Here is a 19,121-nt window from a genome sequence, read left to right as displayed (position 1 = left end):
GAGACATACTAGGGGACTTTCACTGTTCCTACCAGAAACATCTGTCTAAAGACTGCAGGGGAGGCTAGTGAGGCCCTCTCTGTGCACCCCCACAAGGTGTGGGTGACACCTGGAAGGGAGGACAGAAAGGACAGCAGCTTCTAGCCCTTCTCTATTTCTGGATCCTGGAGCAAATTAACCTTTCCCAGTGATTTTCCCCTGAGTTAAAATAATAATTATAATTTTTATTTTAGAGAGAGACAGAGTGAGCTCAAGCAGAAGGAAGGTGCAGAAGAGAGGTAGAGACAGAGACAGAGACAGAGACAGAGAGAGAATCCCAAGCAGGCTCCATGCCCAGTAAAGAGCCCCACAGGGACCTCAATCCCATGACCCTGGGATCTTGACTTCAGCCAATATCAAGAGTTGGGCGTTCATCTGACTGAACCACCCAGGCACCCCACCCCTATGTTTAATAGTTCTCCCCAGTTCTAAATTCTAGCAGCCTAAGAGGGGGGAATTTATAACCATACACTTTAAAAACTCCAAATCAAATTTTATCTTCTTTTGATTTAATCTATAGTTAGTAAGGACAGAATATATTCTGATCCTAAACAATTTCATTTTCTAAAAGTGTTTAAGTTGTATCAAAGCAAGTGCTTTCATGAGACCAGCTTCAGACAATCAATAGTTGTATGGTTCTCTACCACCAAAATGGACATGTGGAAACATCAGTAGAGGTGAGGTGTTTCCTAATGAAACCCAATGTATTTCTTTACTAGTAAATGTATTTAATAAATTATAAATATACTATAAAATATAAATGTAAATAAATAACAATTTATTTCACTTACCACATATAAGAGTCCCATTAGGTTCTTGAGAAAACTTACATCATCATTAATGTATCTTGATTATTTTACTACAAGTGATAGAAAGCCAACTTTAACTTAAACATAAAGATATTATTTCTTTTCACCCATTTGGGAAAGGGACCAAAGAAATTCCTTGAAACCAAGAGTAAGGTGCAAACACCAGACCTCCACAGGGGCTTGGGGTACAGAACTCAAAGCTGTCAGATTCGTTCCTTCTCTTCTTCCTGCATCTCAAATTGTCTCCTTTTGGCCTCATCCCACACCAGACTCTCTCCGGGCATTGGAGAAAATCACCCCTGACACTGTCTGATTCAAACCTTCTTTATGCCTTGGTTTCTTTGTCCTTAAAATGTTGATTGGAACAGCATTGAACTCATGAACTTGCTTTGGGATTGGACAAGTTGATAAATGGATGTGGTTAGCACAGTGTCTCATACATAGGAACTACTCACCCAATACAATTATGATAGCTATTAGTATTATTGCCCTCCCACCTCAGAGTAGAAAGAGGACTTCTCTTTCTCAGTATGCATAAGTCAACCAAGAGCCAGACTGTCACTGACCCCCTAGCGCCATATGCCTTCCTGTGACCAAGAATGGAGGACTTTGATCAAATAGGCCTAGTCATAGGGCCCCTCTCCTACAGCCAGGGCTTTATGAATACGTGGGAAACACTCTCAGCCAGAAACAAAGGCTTTCCCAGCACACTGCACACACCCGCCATGCTACTGTAAAATAGTTACAATTCCCAGGCTCTTCCCCATTACAAGCTCATAGCCATTCTGTTTTCCAGATCAAGAAATTGAGTGAAAATAACACAGCTTGGACAAGATACTTAATTTCCCATAGTCTCACTTTAAAAAAACAAAATGGGTGTGTTAGGAGAACTAAGAGATCTTATATACCTAGCGGGATGACTGCTGCATCTCCCCACTCTACCCTCAGCCCCTACTATTTAAAAGTAGAAGATACTTTCTTCTAAGACAGAAAAGAGCCAGGTTAAAAAAACAAACAAACAAACAAACAAACAAACAAAAAAATTCTTATGTCTCTATCAGTGAGTCATTAATGAATTGCTAGAATAAAAAATCTCTAACCAAGAGCACAATTGGCTCTGAAGGTGTGATGCCCCTTCAGGGAAGTGGTCCAATCTTCTTTGTCCTTGCCACTTCTCTTCTCAAGACAAGAATACCTTACCCACATACCCATGACTAAGATTCCGTCCAACTTTGAGTCTGAGTCTACACTTCTGTGACTAGCTATGCGATTCAGATGGCTCATTTTCTGTTGCTATCACCTTTATCCTATCGTGTTCCTAAGCATTTTCCATACCACTTTTAGAGAAAACTTATTGAGCATGTTTTCTGTTTGGTTTTGGACTTGCATTTAATTAGGTATTAATCTCACTAACGTATTTCTGACCAGCATGGAGGCTTTTGTTTGGTTAGTCTTTCCCACAAGAACTAAGCTGCTTCCACCCCCAGCTCCCACAGCTCAAGGTATTAAATGATTTATTGATATTGTCTGTCTCAAACAGTGAAATCGTTCTAAAACTTTAGCGCTGAAGTGCTATAGCTCAGACTGAAGGCCATCAGGACACTTCCATGAATAAAAGTCTGAATTCTGCCACGAGACCAGGGACCGTGTCATTTTTTGCCATCCGGCTTTTGGTTCCAGCTGGAGATCATTTCTACCTACGTGTGTGTGAGCACACTCAGGAGCATGCTCTAGTTCACATGTGTGCATGTCTTTTTGTTCTTTTTCTCTCGCATGGCATCCCTTAGGACTCTATTCTTAAGCTCGATTGCTGGCAATCTTTACGTTGCCTTTGAGACAAGTTATTCATCTGAGGTTGTGTTGGTTCTCACCCTCATGCTGATGCAATTCAGATGTATATTTCACTTAAGCCAATATTGATCCTCGTATCTTTGTGTTGGAAGCTTGTTTGCTGGACATGAAATGTTCAATGCGACCAAATTTTCTCCTACTGAAGGCAGAAAATGTGTAATTTCAACCACCCCATGGCTCTTCACTGACAGTTCCTGTTCAGTGTGAAAATCAAGGCTCCCCACATTCATCTGAAGTGTAGGTTCTGTAAAAATATCCAGGAAAGGATGAGACCTGTTTTACTTTATCCTGTTACTTGAATACATAATAATGTATTATTAAGCACCTGCCGTGTTCCAAATGGACGTCTAGTTACTAGGACTGGGGCAGGAGGGTAGAAACCATGAACTCTGTTCCTCAGGAGCTTATCATTTAGTTGATAAGACAAACACACGCATGAATAAGGTATCCATAAAAATATAGGGATGGGGGCGCCTGGGTGGCTCAGTGAGTTAAGAGTCTGACTCTTGATTTTGGCTCAGGTCGTAATCTCACGATTCTTGAGATTGAGCTCCACATCAGGCTCTGCACGGACAGCACAGAGCCTGCTTGGAGTTCTCTCTCTCCCTCTGTCTCTGCCCTCCCTCACACTCTCTCTTTTTCTCTCTCAAAATAAATGAATAAACATTTAAAAATGTATATACAGCTCTTAATATAAGCTGTGAAGAGAGATATTTGAAAGATCTGAGTGGTGGTGCAGCAGAAAGAGGGAGAAACCGAGAACGCCTTATCTTCAGGACAGCACAATTTCCACACCAAAGTCTCATGGCCCCTCCGGTCCCACTCACTGGCCACACAGGCTTGAGGAGCACAGGTGGTACTTGACTGAAATCATTCCATGCGGACATGAGGAGGCACTATTCCTCTATTTCTTCAGTCTCTCAAAAAATTATTTCCAATCTCTCCATGCTCATTATGATCAAATGCCAATCTCAGCCCACCCGTTGTTATTGGTGCCTGTGTCAGATTTGGAAATGTTTTCCCCGGTGTCAGGATCTCAGCAGGAAACAGATGGCATACTCAAAGGGGCCTTTGAAGAGAATTAAATGAAAAGGCTATTTATGGAGGTGTAGGCAGGATTAAGAGAATCAACAAGGGATGTTAAAGTACCCAGGGACTAGCAAAAGCCAGAAGCTATTACCTTCTAGGCCTAAGGGGAAGAAGCTGTTCCCGGAACCCAGCAAATGCTATAGCCAGTGAGGCGGGGCTGCCCCCGTAGAAACTGAGATCATAGAGAAAGAGTGCAGGCTTGCCAAACCGGGATGCCAAAGACAGGGATCAGGAGAAGCTAAAAAACTGAACTCTCTCCTTCCTTTGGTCAAATCCGACTGGAAAGAAGCCAGAGGGAGGAGAAGATCCCTAAGGCAGTCTGCAGAGTCACTCCCCAGCGCACAGAGCAGGGCAGACAATGGATCTGGAGGCAATTTAGCATATCCCCCATCCTTCAGATTGGTGCTGCTTCTCACTCAATATGTGACGAAGAATCCTTTCCAGGCTAGAGGATCACCTGGCAAGCTTTGGCTCGCCACTCCATGATTATTGATAAAACACTAAGTAAATCTGAAGGCTTAAGGAGGATTGCACTTAAGTACTTGGACTGATGGTATATTTCCATTAAATTCTAAATAAATGTCCTGGTCTATATGAAGCAATCAAATCTACAGGTAGAAACCAAGACGTTAAGACGCTTCAGTAAATCACATGCCTTCAATTGAAATCTTTAAGACGATGGTTGAGACTCTCTCGTGAATTGATTTATCTATCTGCTGATGGATCTGATCATTACTGAGATGCCTAAAAGCATCTTGGAAACTGTGCAGTTCTCTCCTTGACGCCTATGGCATGTTTGTAATGGGAACCGGAGATAAAATTCTTTTCCCTGAAGAATCCAGTGAATTGTTCCATTGTTTCCTTTTGCTTAGATTCGGGGAGGCTTTTAAGAAATTTTAATTGATAATAATGCAAAGTAGAGAATGCTATCCAATAAGCAAATTTTTATCTCGGAACAATATTTCTCAAAAGCCAGGCTTTCATTTGCCCTAACCCTCAACAGTTTAGAAAAGAGAAGTACCTGGAAAAAGACACAGAGATGCAGCCTGAGCTCATAACGCTATGAAGTGTTTTCAGATCTATGGTTGATCCACCCCGGCTAAATGGAACCCAGAAGTGAGTTACAGAATTGCTACTTAGTCCCACTTTCTCTTCCAAGTCGTTGAGCCCCTCTCTCCTAAATTTTCACACAAAGAATATAAGAACCCTTAATATTTTTAGTGCTTGCTATGTGCTATGTTGAGAACTTTACATGTATTAACTCATAACAACCATTTGAAATAAAGGCTATTACTAATAAGAGCATTTAGAAATCTGATGCATTGTGTGATTAGTTACCATGCCCCAAGGTATAGTAGGTAAGTCAAAGAACTTGAATTTGAACTTGAGATTCAGGTTCCAAAGACTGTGTCCCTAAACTCATCCCACTGTTGCTCCAAACTGCATTTGTAAACAGCTCTGGGGCTTTCAAAATCTTGATATTTATAAATGTACTTACCACCAACCCATTCCTTGGAACCCTATACAAACATTCTTGCACATCAATCTCAGTAGTCCTGTGAGATAGATATTGCTCATGCTTCGGGATAATCAGGAGTCTGAAGAACCGTGCAAGTTACCTAGAAACATGACAGAGTCAGAACTCAGACCCAAGTGCAGTAATTGTTCTGCTGATCCACAGCTTCTTCAAGTCACCCCCATCAGGGGCATGAACTCATGACCTTGCAAAGATAAACTGACTCGGATTGTAAACTGGGCTGCAGGATTCACGGGCTCTGTAGTCTCAGCAAGGAATTTAAAACCTCTAAGCCTGGAGCCCCTGGGTGGCTCAGTCTGTTAAGCGTCCAACTTCGGCTCAGGTCACGATCTCACGGTCCGTGGATTCAAGCCCCGCGTCGGGCTCTGTGCTGACAGCGCAGAGCCTGGAGCCTGCTTCAAGTTCTGTGTCTCCCTCTCTCTGTGTCCCTCCCATGCCCCTGCTCACTCTCTCTCTCTCTCTCAAAAATAAAGAAACACTAAAAGTTTTTTTTAAATAAATAAAACCTCTAAGCCTTTGTTTCCTTACCCATAAAACTGGGTGAAAGGACGTACCTTAGTAGGGTGGCTATAAACTTTGAACAAGTTAATTTAAAGGCCAGGGCGTTGTCACTCACACGTAAAATTAAAATTTAATAGACAAATTCATAAAAAGTAATCAATACTCAGTTATTGCTATAAAATGTAAATCAGATAAAGTCAGATCCCTGCTGGGAATGCTCCCTTGGCTTCACATAGAAGGCAAACTCCTCCTGGGTTTAACGGGTGCTTTTATTTATCCACTTTCCTCATCTCATTGCTCTCTGGCTCTCACTCACTAAGCCCGGCCACACCAACCTTCTAGAGAATCCAGCCTCAGGGACTTTGCACTTGCTCTTCTTTTGCCCAGAGTGTTTTCCCTTCCTTCCCATGGTGACCTCCTTCTTGCCATTAGCATCCCAGCTTGATTATCTTCTCCCGAGAGCCCCTCCTGGTGCTATTCTCCGCTATATTGTTATAGCGTATATAATTTATTCTATAGGTTGTTTCCTTTCTAGCACATAATACCTGTTCCTTTTGTGTTTGTGTACTTGCTGCCTTTCCCCACCAAGATGTCGACTCCAACCGTGTTCACCGTTGTATCCCTAACTCCTAGAACAGTGTTTGGCACGTAGAATGGCTCAATCAATATCTGCTGGATTAATGGATGATTAAGTTATCTCACCCAGTTAACTAGACTGTTATTACCAAAAACGTGATTCCCAAATGGTGATTGTGATCTTAGCCTACTATAGCAACTATTGTGCAGAACGTATATGTTTCCAATGTTATATCAGTAGGGCATGGTTATTATTTTAGTTAACATACTGAAATTTCACTACCTTTACACACATTTGGAGCAGTATGGAAAGTATGTGAGTATTGTTTGCCTCTAACATGCGATAGTGTTAAGACGTGATAAGTGGCAGCCGGGATGGACACTATGACATTTGTGGTAATTCCCACCATCTCACTTTGCGGCTGCTCTCCACAGAAACGGCCAGTCTCCGAAACTGCGGGGCTCTACAACAGTTCCAGAGCAGGGAAGATGTGCCCAGGTCTTCCTTCCATGGCCTTACGTAGAAAAAGGTCAGGAGCTTGAGCTTTTACGGCACATACCTATCTCGGAAACCCGGCCGTACCACTTCCAAGTTGCAGAAACTTTTCTGTGCCTCCGTTTCCTCATGCAAAACAGTGATAATAATAATACTCACTCGATAGGATTGTTGGGAGGATGAAATAAAGCAGCATATATAATACAATTCTAAAAGTGCAAGCGCTCAATGAACCCATTAATTACTTTTATGTGTCCTCATGAGAGCTGGACAGAACTGGGTTCCTATCTTCTCTCAGGGAGAACAGATAGAAGCAATAAAAAGTAGTGTGTGATAAATTCCAAATTCTCCTTCTTATTACTAAAATCAAACTGAGGCTAATTTTAGGATTTCCCACTATCACTGAAGCCAGTTTTCCATCCCCTGTGTTCATATTTATTGGGTGGCTCCAAAGAACAAGGCAGTATGCTAAGCAGCAGCGACAGAAAGCACCCCTTTCTAGCAAGGAAAATGTCTTATAATTTCTTTAGTAGCTTCACATCTCTGAATTTCAAAAGTAGCAGTGGAAAGGAAGACAATGTCTTGTGGTACCCTTGCTCCCCTGGGTCCCAGGATTCAATTAAAATCATGTTCCATCTTGCCTGATCCAAAGTGTTTTAGATGAAAGGATCCTGGAATGCAAAGACAATATCTGTAAAAGTATAACTATAATGTAGCCGGTAAAGTCTCATGCAAACAGAGATGCTGAAAAAGTCCATTTGATGATGAAAGAAAATCAGATAGATAGAGAGTTAAATAGATAGCTACACGGAGCTTTCCAGCAAGCTGTTACTTTATGACTATAGCCTGCAGGACTGCTTGTGAAATAAAATAATCGTGTAATCATGGAATTTCAGATTTATTGCCTTCTTTTTTTTCGCCACGAGTCTCTCTAACCACAGTTCTGGCAAAGCCCGTTTTGGCACATTGCTATTCAAACATATTCAAAACCCACGACAGGCTACCCTTTAAAAAGGCATTAGTGTAAGTGCCCTGGGAAAATAGACTCCAAGGTTGTAGATGAATTGATATGATTTCCTTGATTGTATCTTTTTATTTATGAGGCATAATTTATGAGCAGTAGAGAACAAACTGCAATGAGTGATGACTCACTACAGCCAAAGTCATAAATCAGAAGCAGTGAAGGAAGTGGTGGTTTTGATCGAATCTATTGAATTAGCCGTTGGTTTAGCCAATACAGGTGTTGGAAAGACCTTTTTAATATCTATTTGTCTCCCTCATGGGAATGTGATCACAATCTCATTACATGCCCCTAGGAAACAAATAATTTAATTGTTTGTCTGTTAACATGCAACCTATTTACTCAACTTATTAATTACTGGCATGGCCATTCATGTCAGGTTTTTGTTTTATTTCTGATATGAATTGTCACAAAGATATATTCATACTCTCTAGTTTTATAAAGAATGATGTTGCTTCCCTAGTGCTGTTCAATAGGAATATATCATCACTAGTGTTGAAATGCTTTTGTTTTATCAAAAATGGTCATTAGTCCACAAGAAGCATGTTACAGGATATCACAGAAGTTGCAGAGAACTCAAAAATCCCTCCATATCTGAATCCTTTGAGAGCAGCAGTTATAATACATCTCTAGCAATACAACTAAGCAGCCTGGAAAAAGAGCAGAATCTCAAATTGCTCTAAGGGCTAGGACGGTCACTGTCACTTACACGAGGAGTCAACAGATTAGAAGTTCTTTGTGAAAGATCACTGGCTGAATATGGTTATCTCTGCCTTCCATTTTTGTATGGAAGTTGATAGTGAATACAAGAACGAATCGACATCGAGTGGGTGCTAACAGTATCGTCAATATCACTAAGCTGTTCTCTTGGCTTTCACACTTGTAGACTGCTGGTCTCTTAGCCAAAAGAATCATAAAATACTTTTACAATTAAGGAAAGTCCTTATGATATGATAAAGGAAAAACACATCAGGAAATCCCTGGAGATTGACACTAAGAATTTCTCTTTGCATAAAGACTATACTTGGAGGAGCGACTGGGTGGCTCAGTCGGTTGAGCATCCGTCTTTGGTGCAGGTTATGATCTCATGGTCCGTGGGTTCAAGCCCTGTGTCATGCTCACTGATGTCAGCGCAGACCCACTTCGGATCCTCTGTCCCTCTCTCTCTCTCTGCCTCCCCCCTCGTGCTCTTTCTCTCAGAAATAACCTTAAAGAAAAAGACTAGGAAAATATCAGTCCTAAAGAATGTTACTTCAGAAAGCTATGAACCATTGGGTAAGCAAAGCACTAAGATGAAAACGACTTTACAGTTAAGTATAGAAATAAGGCTGAAGAATAACTAGCACTATAATGTAAGCACCCAACAGGCTACCACTCTGGGGAAATTTCAGATCTATCTTGCCTTTCCCCTGTCCTCTGCAGAGTCATGGCCCCTTCTCTGTCTCTTTTACAAAAATTATTACAAACGCTTCTGTTCACAGATTCTTCCCTCCCTTCTGGAATCAAACTAAAGGAATAATGTGTTGAGAGGAATTGGGAGCATTTAGAATAATAATCATCTGGGCTGCAAGGGAAAAATAGATCCAACAAGCTCCAGAAATATCGGGGTTTCAAGAAATGTACACCTGGATTGAAAACTAGGTAGCAAATGTTCCTTCTCGAAAGCTAATGAACTCTGGTTCTGTTTGAAACCATGACCGCTGTAATAAACTCTGTAATGATGATTGCAGCTGTAACATATTCAAACAGATACATGCTTCATGCTTTTTTGAATGGCTGAAGGTAATGACAACAGAAATGCAAAGTACATTTCTAAGCTGACTTCGATGAATAGAAGTTTAAGAATGCATGTAGTGCCGGGGCGCCTGGGTGGCTCAGCCAGTTAAGCGTCTGACTTTGGCTCAGGTCATGATCTTGTGGTTCATGAGTTCGAGCCCTGCATCAGGCTCTGTGCTGACAGCTCAGAGACTGAAGCCCGCTTCAGGTTCTGTGTCTCCCTCTCTCTCTGCCCCTCCCCTGCTCATGCTCTGTCTCACTCTCTCGCAAAAATAAATCAACAACAACAACAAAAGAATGTATATAGCATCTTCATATATATTCCTGGTTCTGTAAAGAATAGCCATCTGTGTTTCTCAAACAAGACTGGGCACAAGAATCACATTGGAAATGTGTCGAAAAGAAAGGTTCCAAGGTCCTTTCACCACAAACACTAATATAGGTACTCCAAAATGATTTTGATGATCACGGCCCAGGAACACATTTTGACAAAGACTTCTCTGATGGAAGATTTCTAGGAGGCAGTTTTAAATAGAGAAGAAATGATTAAACCCATCGTTTCCATAGCAGTGGGATCTTGGCAGTATGGTGGCAGATGTTGACCCTTTAGGTAACTGAAATTTTTTAAGGCAAAATACAGTCATTAGTACTGGTTGAGGGGAGTAAATAAAAGAACAATTTCATTTCTTTAATGAATACTAACATAAAGATGGTAATAGTAACTAGTTAGGTTTTTTAAATTAGATTGAAAATGGAAATATAAACAGAAATATCTACTATTTTTGCAGTCAATGATAGAATTTGTGGTTAAATGGTTTTATTTTGTTTTTATTCAAATAGTTAATTTACATTATAACTCTTGTCATGGTCACAACCAAAACCTTAGAGAAGAGAACACCCCAATTTAGCCAGTCCAAACTTGCTCTCATTTTTCACAGCTATTCATTGGGAGGTTCCTAACTCTTACAGTTGAGTGCGTGTGTGTGCGTGTGTGTGTGTGCGTGCAAGTGCTCACTAAACACAAATAACCAATTGTTTTAGTGAAAACTTTAATAATCTTTTTTTAGCTTACTTTTTATTGATATTGAGAGAGATAGAACAAGTGGAGACGGGGCAGAGGCGGAGGGAGACGGAATACTAAGTAGGCTCCATGCTGTCAGTACAGAGCCCGTTGTGGGGCTCAAACTCAGGAACCATGAGATCATGACCTGAGCCGAAATCAAGTCAGAACTTTAACCGACTGAACCACCTAGGCGCCCCTCATCTTTTTTTAATTATAAAATAATAAATATGTTCAGCCGGATACTGTAGGGATAAAGATATTCTGAATAAATAAACAATGAAGGGTATCCTTACTTTTTTTTTTTAAGTTTATTTATTTATTTTGAGAGAGACAGAGAGCATGAGCGGGGAGGGGCAGAGAGAGAGGGAGAGAGAGAATCCCAAGCGGGCTCCATGTTGTCAGTGCGGAGCACGTTGTGGGGCTCGAACTCATGAACTGTGAAATCATGACCTGAGCCCAAACCAAGGGTCAGCTGCTTAACCAACTGAGCCACTCAGGTGCCCCAAGACTATCCTTACTTTTTATCACTTGGCCTTGTAATTCAAAAGCCTTACTTGCTCTCATCCCATAAATATGTCCCTTCTTTTCTATGAGCAGCCCACACAATAAAAGCCCACGTTTCTGTACCCTATGATCGTGTCAGGAAGTCTTGGGACACAAACCAGATGGATTGGCTTGTCAGTTAGGTAAAAAGTAGGTGACTAGGTGGTAATGGGTGAATGGATGGATGGATGGATTCGGTAAATGATAGGTAGATATGATAGACAGAGATAGATATGGCAGGCAATTCCATGTTCACAAGATATTTTATTTCTTGATTTCTGTATCGGTTCATTAAAATCAAAAGATCAGAGCATATTCCTCAAAATTTCCCGTGCAAGATCTCTGCTTCTTTTTTCACACCGTATAAAGATGAACCCAAATCCTGGGGTCCTGTTTTGTCAGTAGAAATCAGAAGCATATCTTTTAGTATTTTTATTCTGAACCCTGAACTATTGCACTTCAGTTCCTTTGTTTTCTGCTTCACTGGGCATTGGCAGAAAGCCACAGCAATTTTTGGCTAAAAGACTTTTTACTTCAACAGACAGAGAGGATACCACGGACAGTTTCTTCTTTACTCTTCTTCTGGTGGTTTTGTATCACAGAAACACTGCCTTGTGGTACAAATTTTGTGAAATCCATAATTCTTCATTATTTCAGTCAGCTTTCTCTTCGTCGTAACTGCTTTCATTTTCAGAGTAGCTCATGTAAATAGGCTGATCCTGCTTTGCATAAACACGTTGATTTATATGAATGCTATTTTGATCTCAAATTGATTGAATACTAAAAAGAAAGACTAAGAAAAAGAGCACTATATTATGAAGGTCTCCTGTCAAAGACAAAAGACACTAAGTCCTACACACATTCCCAGTTAGTGATGGAGAATTTTGAATTGCCTACTTTTCAGACCAGAATGTTTCCATAGAAATACACAGAAACACCATAATACTGAGGCTCAAGTGTTTTAAAAATGCCATAAATTAAATCACATTTTGGAAATAGGACTCTATCCAACAAAAACTCACCTAACACAGGAAGGTATGAGGTTTAGTTTTTATCTGACGACACTAGCATTAAAAAGCCTTCATAGTATTTATAATGTTGTATCTACATCAAAAATGAAAGCAAAGTGAATGTTCATAATCCGAGGCCAGACCCCGTGCTGAGCACTTATGATACTTCTATCGTTTTTTTCAACATCCTCATACCTGCCCTGTTGCTGGTCTCCTATTGGTGCTCAGTAATTAACTGGCAACTTGCTGAATTTTTATTTTGTTACACTACTTTTATTTTCCTCCTTGTTTCCTTTCCCATCCATTGTGGCCTGTATCAAAATTCTATATGCCCTTTACTTAATTAAGCAAGGAGACCATTAGTCTATGGTGGCTCTAGTGCTTTGAAGGTCTATGTAAACAAACTGAAATCTAAGCCGGTAAATGCTTCAAGATTACAAAATCAAAACACGGAGAACAATGGCTGTAGCTAATTAAATACTCTCCTCTCTTTGCTTCTGCACATTCCCTGTGTTGGCCAACTGCTCCTAACCACTTCCAGTTTGGCAGTGCCCCCATTAGAATTGTTTTTTGCTCAAATAAACTCTTAAAATTTTTAACATGCCTCAGTTTAATCTCTTAACACCTTAACTCACCAACAAGAGCCGTACTCTTGGCAAAGAACTTGATATCAATATGTACAACTTGTTTTGCACCCCTTCCCCAAGAATACTTTCTTTTCAAACTCTGTCACTCCTTGTGTAGTAAGAAATGTTCTCTCCTATCTCCTGGACAGGCATTTGCATTAAAGAGGTTGGTCTGGAGCTGACTGAGGAGTCGAGGACTCTCTCATCAGCTCTGAAATGTGACCTCTTCATCAATAACCTCTATACCTACTCTCCCTCTGCTAAGTCTGACCTGGGCCATTTCGGAGGGGACTACAAGAGCAGCTGCTGTTGGAGTCTGGTTCCCATGAAGTGGTTCTTCCATTGCTAACACAGCGCGCTGCTCCCTACCTCCCTGTGCCTGTGAAAACAAACCTCCATCCCCTAAGACAATCTGGGCCCGTCTATCCGTCCTTACAAGCTAACATTACCTCACCCAGGACTGCACATATTTGTCTATGGACGAGCCATTTGATTTTCATGACCCTGAGTGTCATACTTATGCATATGGACGACATGCAGAATCAAAACACAGTTTATTGGAAAGAGTAATAAAAGAGTTTATTGGAGAGGCGTCTGAGTGGCTCAGTCGGTTAAGCATTCTACTCTTGGATTCGGCTCAGGTCATGATCTCAGTTTCGTGAGTTTGAGGCCCACATCTGGCTCTGTGCTGACAGTACAGGGACCACTTGGGATACTCTGTTTCCCTCTCTCTCTGCCCCTCCCCCAATCACACGGTCTCTGTCTCTCTCAAAATAAATACATAAACATTCAAAAAAAAAAAAGTTTATTGGAGAGCAGAATTCTTGTCTCAGCTCTTGTAACTTCTCTCACCTAGAGTAAGAGAGTGACATTTTCAGAGGCTTAATTTTCTCACCAGTAAAGGGGGCTAATAACACATTCTCCAGCTACCCTACAAAGTTGTATTATGAGGACGAAGTCAGATCACACATTAAAGTGCTTTGTAAAGTGTAGGGTTTATACAAATGTGAGTATTATACAAACAGTGAGAGAATGTGTCTAACAAGGGCAGGTTCTGCTATGTAAGGAGGTTAGTTGTCTCTCAAAATATGGGGCACTTGTTGGGATGAACACTGGGTGTTATATGTAAGTGATGAATCACTAAATTCTGCCCCTGAAACCAGTTTTACCATATATGTTAACTCACTACAATTTAAATAAAAATTTGAAATAAAAAAATAACAATTATAAAACATAATGAAAATGGGGTTTCTGGCAATCCTCTCAGCAAGGGGCTGCAGATTTGCATTTGACAGCAAATCTGAGAGCAGTTCAACATCAGAAATTTTACTTTTCCAAAGGAAACCACCAAAACCAAAACAAAACAAAAGTATGGAAACATCAGTAAGATTTGGCCTAACTGCTAAAAATCTCTCCCGTATTTATTCTCTTGAAGCATCTCCTGATGCAAAAATAAAAGAAACAAAAACGGTTTGTTTCTAAGCATCTCCTATTTCAAATGTTCTGCATGCTTTTTTTGTAACACTGCATACCTGGAACGTGTCTACTATAGAATCAAACAAGTTTTTTTTTAGACTTTAAAAGCTCAGAGCAAATATATTAGATAGATGCATGGATAGATAGATGATAGATAGGTGACAGATAGATAGATAGATAGATGATAGATATAATAGATAATCTATCTATTGTAGGAGACACTGAATGAGAAAGAAGTTTCCTGAAGTTAGATTTGCACAACATGAAAGCTTACTAAGGGATACTTTTACTCCTAAACACGCAGATAGTCTTCTTGTATTGCCATTTAGATCTATCATTCTGATTGATCACTGTGTAGTTGGCTGTTATTGGGCCTAATTTAACCCTATACACTCACACATCCATCTACTCTGTCTATTGTACCTGACATTCTACAAATTACTTACTCATGCAAATGACGACCTAAGGCAACCTTTTAGGATATTCGTGTTTAATTATACAAATGGTTCTTGATAAATAAGATTATACATCCTTCCATATGTTTATTCCCTCCTTGATGAAAGGAAAATTTAATTTTCATGCAGATTTGGTGGGGACGGTGTTTAAGAATTGCTGAGTTTTACGTAGTCTGCAGATCCATTCAGGTTGCAGGAGCTGACACCCCATATACAGAAATGAGCGGCTTCTCATTAGGCTTAAACCAGCCTGCTGCACTCTGAAATGAGGGCTTCTAATCGGCCCCCTTTGTGTTCAAATGGTCAAAGGCAAAAAAGAGGAAGGAGCTGATCTCCTCTGTGATTACAAAGGTGCAAGATCAAAGTTTATCACATTCTGTCATGTTTGGTTGCTTTTGGTTGCCAACTTTTGTTTCAGCCTGAGGCTACTTTGCTTTTGAGTAATCTTACTGATTTCTCTTTGGAGGTCTGGGCAGTGAATTCAGCAGGAAAAGCCCCCAGTAGCTGGACTTGGTGTAGAACCGGGCCTGCCCCCCCAGAAGGTCTTGGCGCCCCCAGGTTCCATACAATCTCTTCCACCCAAGCAGTGGTCAACATCAGTGCCCCTGGGAAGCCCAACGGAATCGTCAGTCTCTACAGATTGTTCTCCGACACCAGCGGGGCAGAGACCGTGGTGAGTAGCAGAGCACTTAGAACAAAATTCCAGGGCTGGTTGATTCTTTACGAATAAACTATGGTGTCCTTGCCTTTTCATCTCCTTGAGCCTTCTTTCTTACCCATCTGTTCTCAATTGCCCATGATGAACTTAGCACAAAGATCTGAGAAAAAGTGTTAGGAAACATACAGAAAATATGTAAATATTCAGGGAGAGAAGCGCTAAAAGTATTAAAGACTCCACAAATATAAGAAGCCCAAGACTTTAGGGGCACCTGGGTGGCTCAGTCAGTTACGCGTCTGACATCGGCTCAGGTCATGATTTCACGGTTCGTGGGTTTGAGTGCCACGTCGGGCTCTGTGCTGACAGCTCAGAGCCTGGAGCCTGCCTTGGATTCTGTGTCTCCCTCCCTGCCTCTCCCCCCGCTCGTGCTCTGTCTCTCTCCCTCTCTCAAAAAATAAATATTTAAAAAAAAATTTTTTTAAAGAAGCCGAAGACTTTAGCGACAATTAATTTAATCAGAAAACAATATCAAGTCGTAATCAGAAAACAATATAGTAATGGGTCGACAAATGGCTGTTATTGGTGGTGTAAATGTTAATATGAGAAAGAAAAAGAGCAAAGACTATCCTCGGAATCCCCATTTTGGCACAAGCAAATGTCTGATAACACACTGAAAGTTCAGACTTTCTTTTGGTGACTTCGAGAAAGTTCCAGCGCTTTGGGAGAGAGAACAGCTTGGCCAGCACAACTCTTGCTCTGCTGTTTTTTTCTTGGCACGTTTGGGGCACATCGGGGAAACACAATGGACAGTGGAGAGAAATCATCTCTCCCACTGTGTTTTAGCAAAGCCACTGGCTGAAGGGACCCTAATAACTAATTAGACCAGTTCCTCCATTATTTATACAAAGACACCAAGAGCCAGTAAGATGAAGCCCCTTTCCTGCTGCCCAGTGCATACCACTCTTGCATTTTTCGTGAATAAGTATAGATTATGACACTTTGTTCATAAAAAAAACCCTCATGGACAAGTTGTGCAGATCCCACTATGATGTTATAAATTATTTAGACCAATGTAGGGAACAATTTGGGTAAGTGTGGAGAAGTCCTCTGAATCCAGAGTGCCAGGTATTAAAACACAACTTCAAAAAATAACTTGCAAGGAAAGAGGTCTCGTATTGAATGTTAAAGAAGTATTAGCATATTTTCTACAGGGCCTCGTATTCAATAAATATAGATGATGTAAATACAATCAACCCTTGATTATCCACGGTTATAAAATGATAATATTAATAAACTAAAATAATTTATATTTGGAGTGCATTGTATGCATTTTTTAAATAGCAGGTAACTCTTCTTAATTATATGTTGCTATGTCACTGGAAATTCGTTTTCCAGTTTCTGAACTCTTTTGTTCCAGAGTTCTTAATGAAACCACAATGAGGTAAAATACGTGCTCCAAATAAACCAAAAAGTTCATAATGCAACAAAGGTGGTTGAGGGAAAGGCTTTAATATGTCATATAAACCAAAATGCTCCCAGGAAGAGATAGACTTTCAAGCTCTTAAAACCCACTCGAACATGGATCTGAGGGAATTTTGATCCCCCAATTACATGCACAGAACAATGGCAGAATATGGACCTTAGTGAATACTCTCCAGAAATATAATTCAAATACAGATTTTGGTATTGGAAAGGCATTATTCTGAAGGCCACAGAATTTGATTAATATTTTGTGTGTTTTCTGTTAGTGGGAATGTGAGGTGGTGCAGCCACCCTGGAAAACAGTATGGAAGTTCCTCAAAAAGTTAAAAATAGAACTATCCTACGGTCCAGCAATTGCACTACTAGGTATTTACCCAAAGGATACAAAAATACTCATTCAAAGAGATATACGCACCCTGATGTTTACAGCAGCATTATCAACAATAGCTAAATTATGGAAAAAGCCCAAATGTCCATCAACTGATGAATAGATAAAGATGTGGTTTATATTTACAATGGAATATTACTTGGTCATAAAAAGGAATGAAGTCTTGCCATAGGCAGTAGATGGAGCCAGAGGGTATTATGCTGAGCAAAATAAGTCAGTTAGAGAAAGACAAATACCGTATGATTTCACTTACATGTAGAATTCGAGAAACAAAGCAAATGATCATGGGGGGAAGAAGGAAAGAGGCAAAGCAAGAAACAGACTCTTTTTTTTTTTTTTTTTTACGTTTATTCACTTTTGAGACAGAGAGAGACAGAGCATGAATGGGGGAAGGTCAGAGAGAGAGGGAGACACAGAATCTGAAAGAGGCTCCAGGCTCTGAGCTGTCAGCACAGAGCCCGACGCGGGGCTCGAACTCACGGACCGCGAGATCATGACCTGAGCCGAAGTCGGACGCCCAACTGACTGAGCCACCCAGGCGCCCCGAAACAGACTCTTAACAATAGAAAACAAACTGATGGTTACCAGAGAGGAGGTGGGTGGGGGGATGGGTTAAATAGTTGATGGGGATTAAGGAGGGTGCTTGTGGTGAGCACCAGGTAATATATGGAAGTGTTGAATCACTAAATTGTACACCTGAAACTAATATTACACTATATGTGAACTTACTGGAATTTACATAAAAACTTAAGAAAATACATTTTGTGTGTTCTGTGCCATATTCTAACATCTTTCTATGGTGCTAAATAATATTGTGCCTCGTGATCTCTATCCTGTTACCTCAAACTTCTAACTATTACACCATTACATTTTTCGCATGTTTAAGATATGCCTCTCCAACTGGATTGGCAATTCCTTGAGGGTAAATACTACGCCAGATGCCATAGCGTGCCTCCCAGGTGACCCGGCGTGGCACTCCCTTCATAGGAGGTGGGATACACGATAAACATTTGTCCGTTGTCTGTGCTCTGCGACGCTGCCTCACCTCGTATCCTTTCTTCCTACAGCTGTCTGAAGGCATGGCCACCCAGCAGACTCTTCGCGGCCTGCAGCCCTTCACTACATACTCCATCGGGGTGGAGGCCTGCACTTGCTTCAATTGTTGCAGCAAAGGGCCAACGGCAGAGCTGAGAACTCATCCTGCTCCACCCTCAGGACTGTCCTCTCCCCAAATCCAGACACTGTCCTCACGGACAGCTGCCTTCCAGTGGAGCCCTCCTCTGTTCCCCAATGGTGTCATTCAAAGGTAGTGGGCCAGACAGAAGGATGAATAAGCCAACATAAGACACGCATACAGACATACAGCTACCCAACTCTGCCCAAGGAAGGCGTGCTTATTGAACAAATACCTGTAGCAAAATAGACAAATTGACTTATGTTCCCTGAAAGTGTTTAAATCATAAAATCAGCTAACGACAGAAAGGTGAACAACCACATTGTCTTTAAATAAGAAAGACTAGGCAATGTGTTTGCATTCATTGAAAGAGTACGCTCTTCAGGGTTCCCTGGAATTATTCATTCTATGGGCCTCGGCTGGAACATAAGAAACTTCTGTGGTAAATCAGAATTTGCCTGATCTAATTTAAAATGCCGTAAGGAACCACTGCTTGAAAAAACAAAGGAGGGATTTTACTCAAAATAATCTGGAACAAAAGATACTGTTTG

At 40.9% G+C, this 19,121-nt stretch overlaps 1 protein-coding gene across 1 annotated transcript in view; it reads left to right on the top strand.

Annotated features, from left to right (window-relative positions):
- The window catches only part of USH2A (usherin), a 739,358-nt gene that overhangs the window by 696,866 nt on the left and 23,371 nt on the right, over positions 1-19,121 (top strand). Inside the window, exons 64-65 of the mRNA XM_030302386.1 lie at positions 15,335-15,541; positions 18,464-18,702. Coding sequence (XP_030158246.1) covers positions 15,335-15,541; positions 18,464-18,702 — 446 coding nt within the window. The remainder of the gene's footprint in view (positions 1-15,334; positions 15,542-18,463; positions 18,703-19,121) is intronic.

The sequence above is a fragment of the Lynx canadensis genome, chromosome F1 (assembly GCF_007474595.2).
Source record: "Lynx canadensis isolate LIC74 chromosome F1, mLynCan4.pri.v2, whole genome shotgun sequence".
Classification (NCBI taxonomy): domain Eukaryota; kingdom Metazoa; phylum Chordata; class Mammalia; order Carnivora; family Felidae; genus Lynx; species Lynx canadensis.
Note: the sequence above shows the minus strand (reverse complement) of the source record. Positions and strands in the feature narration are given on the sequence as shown.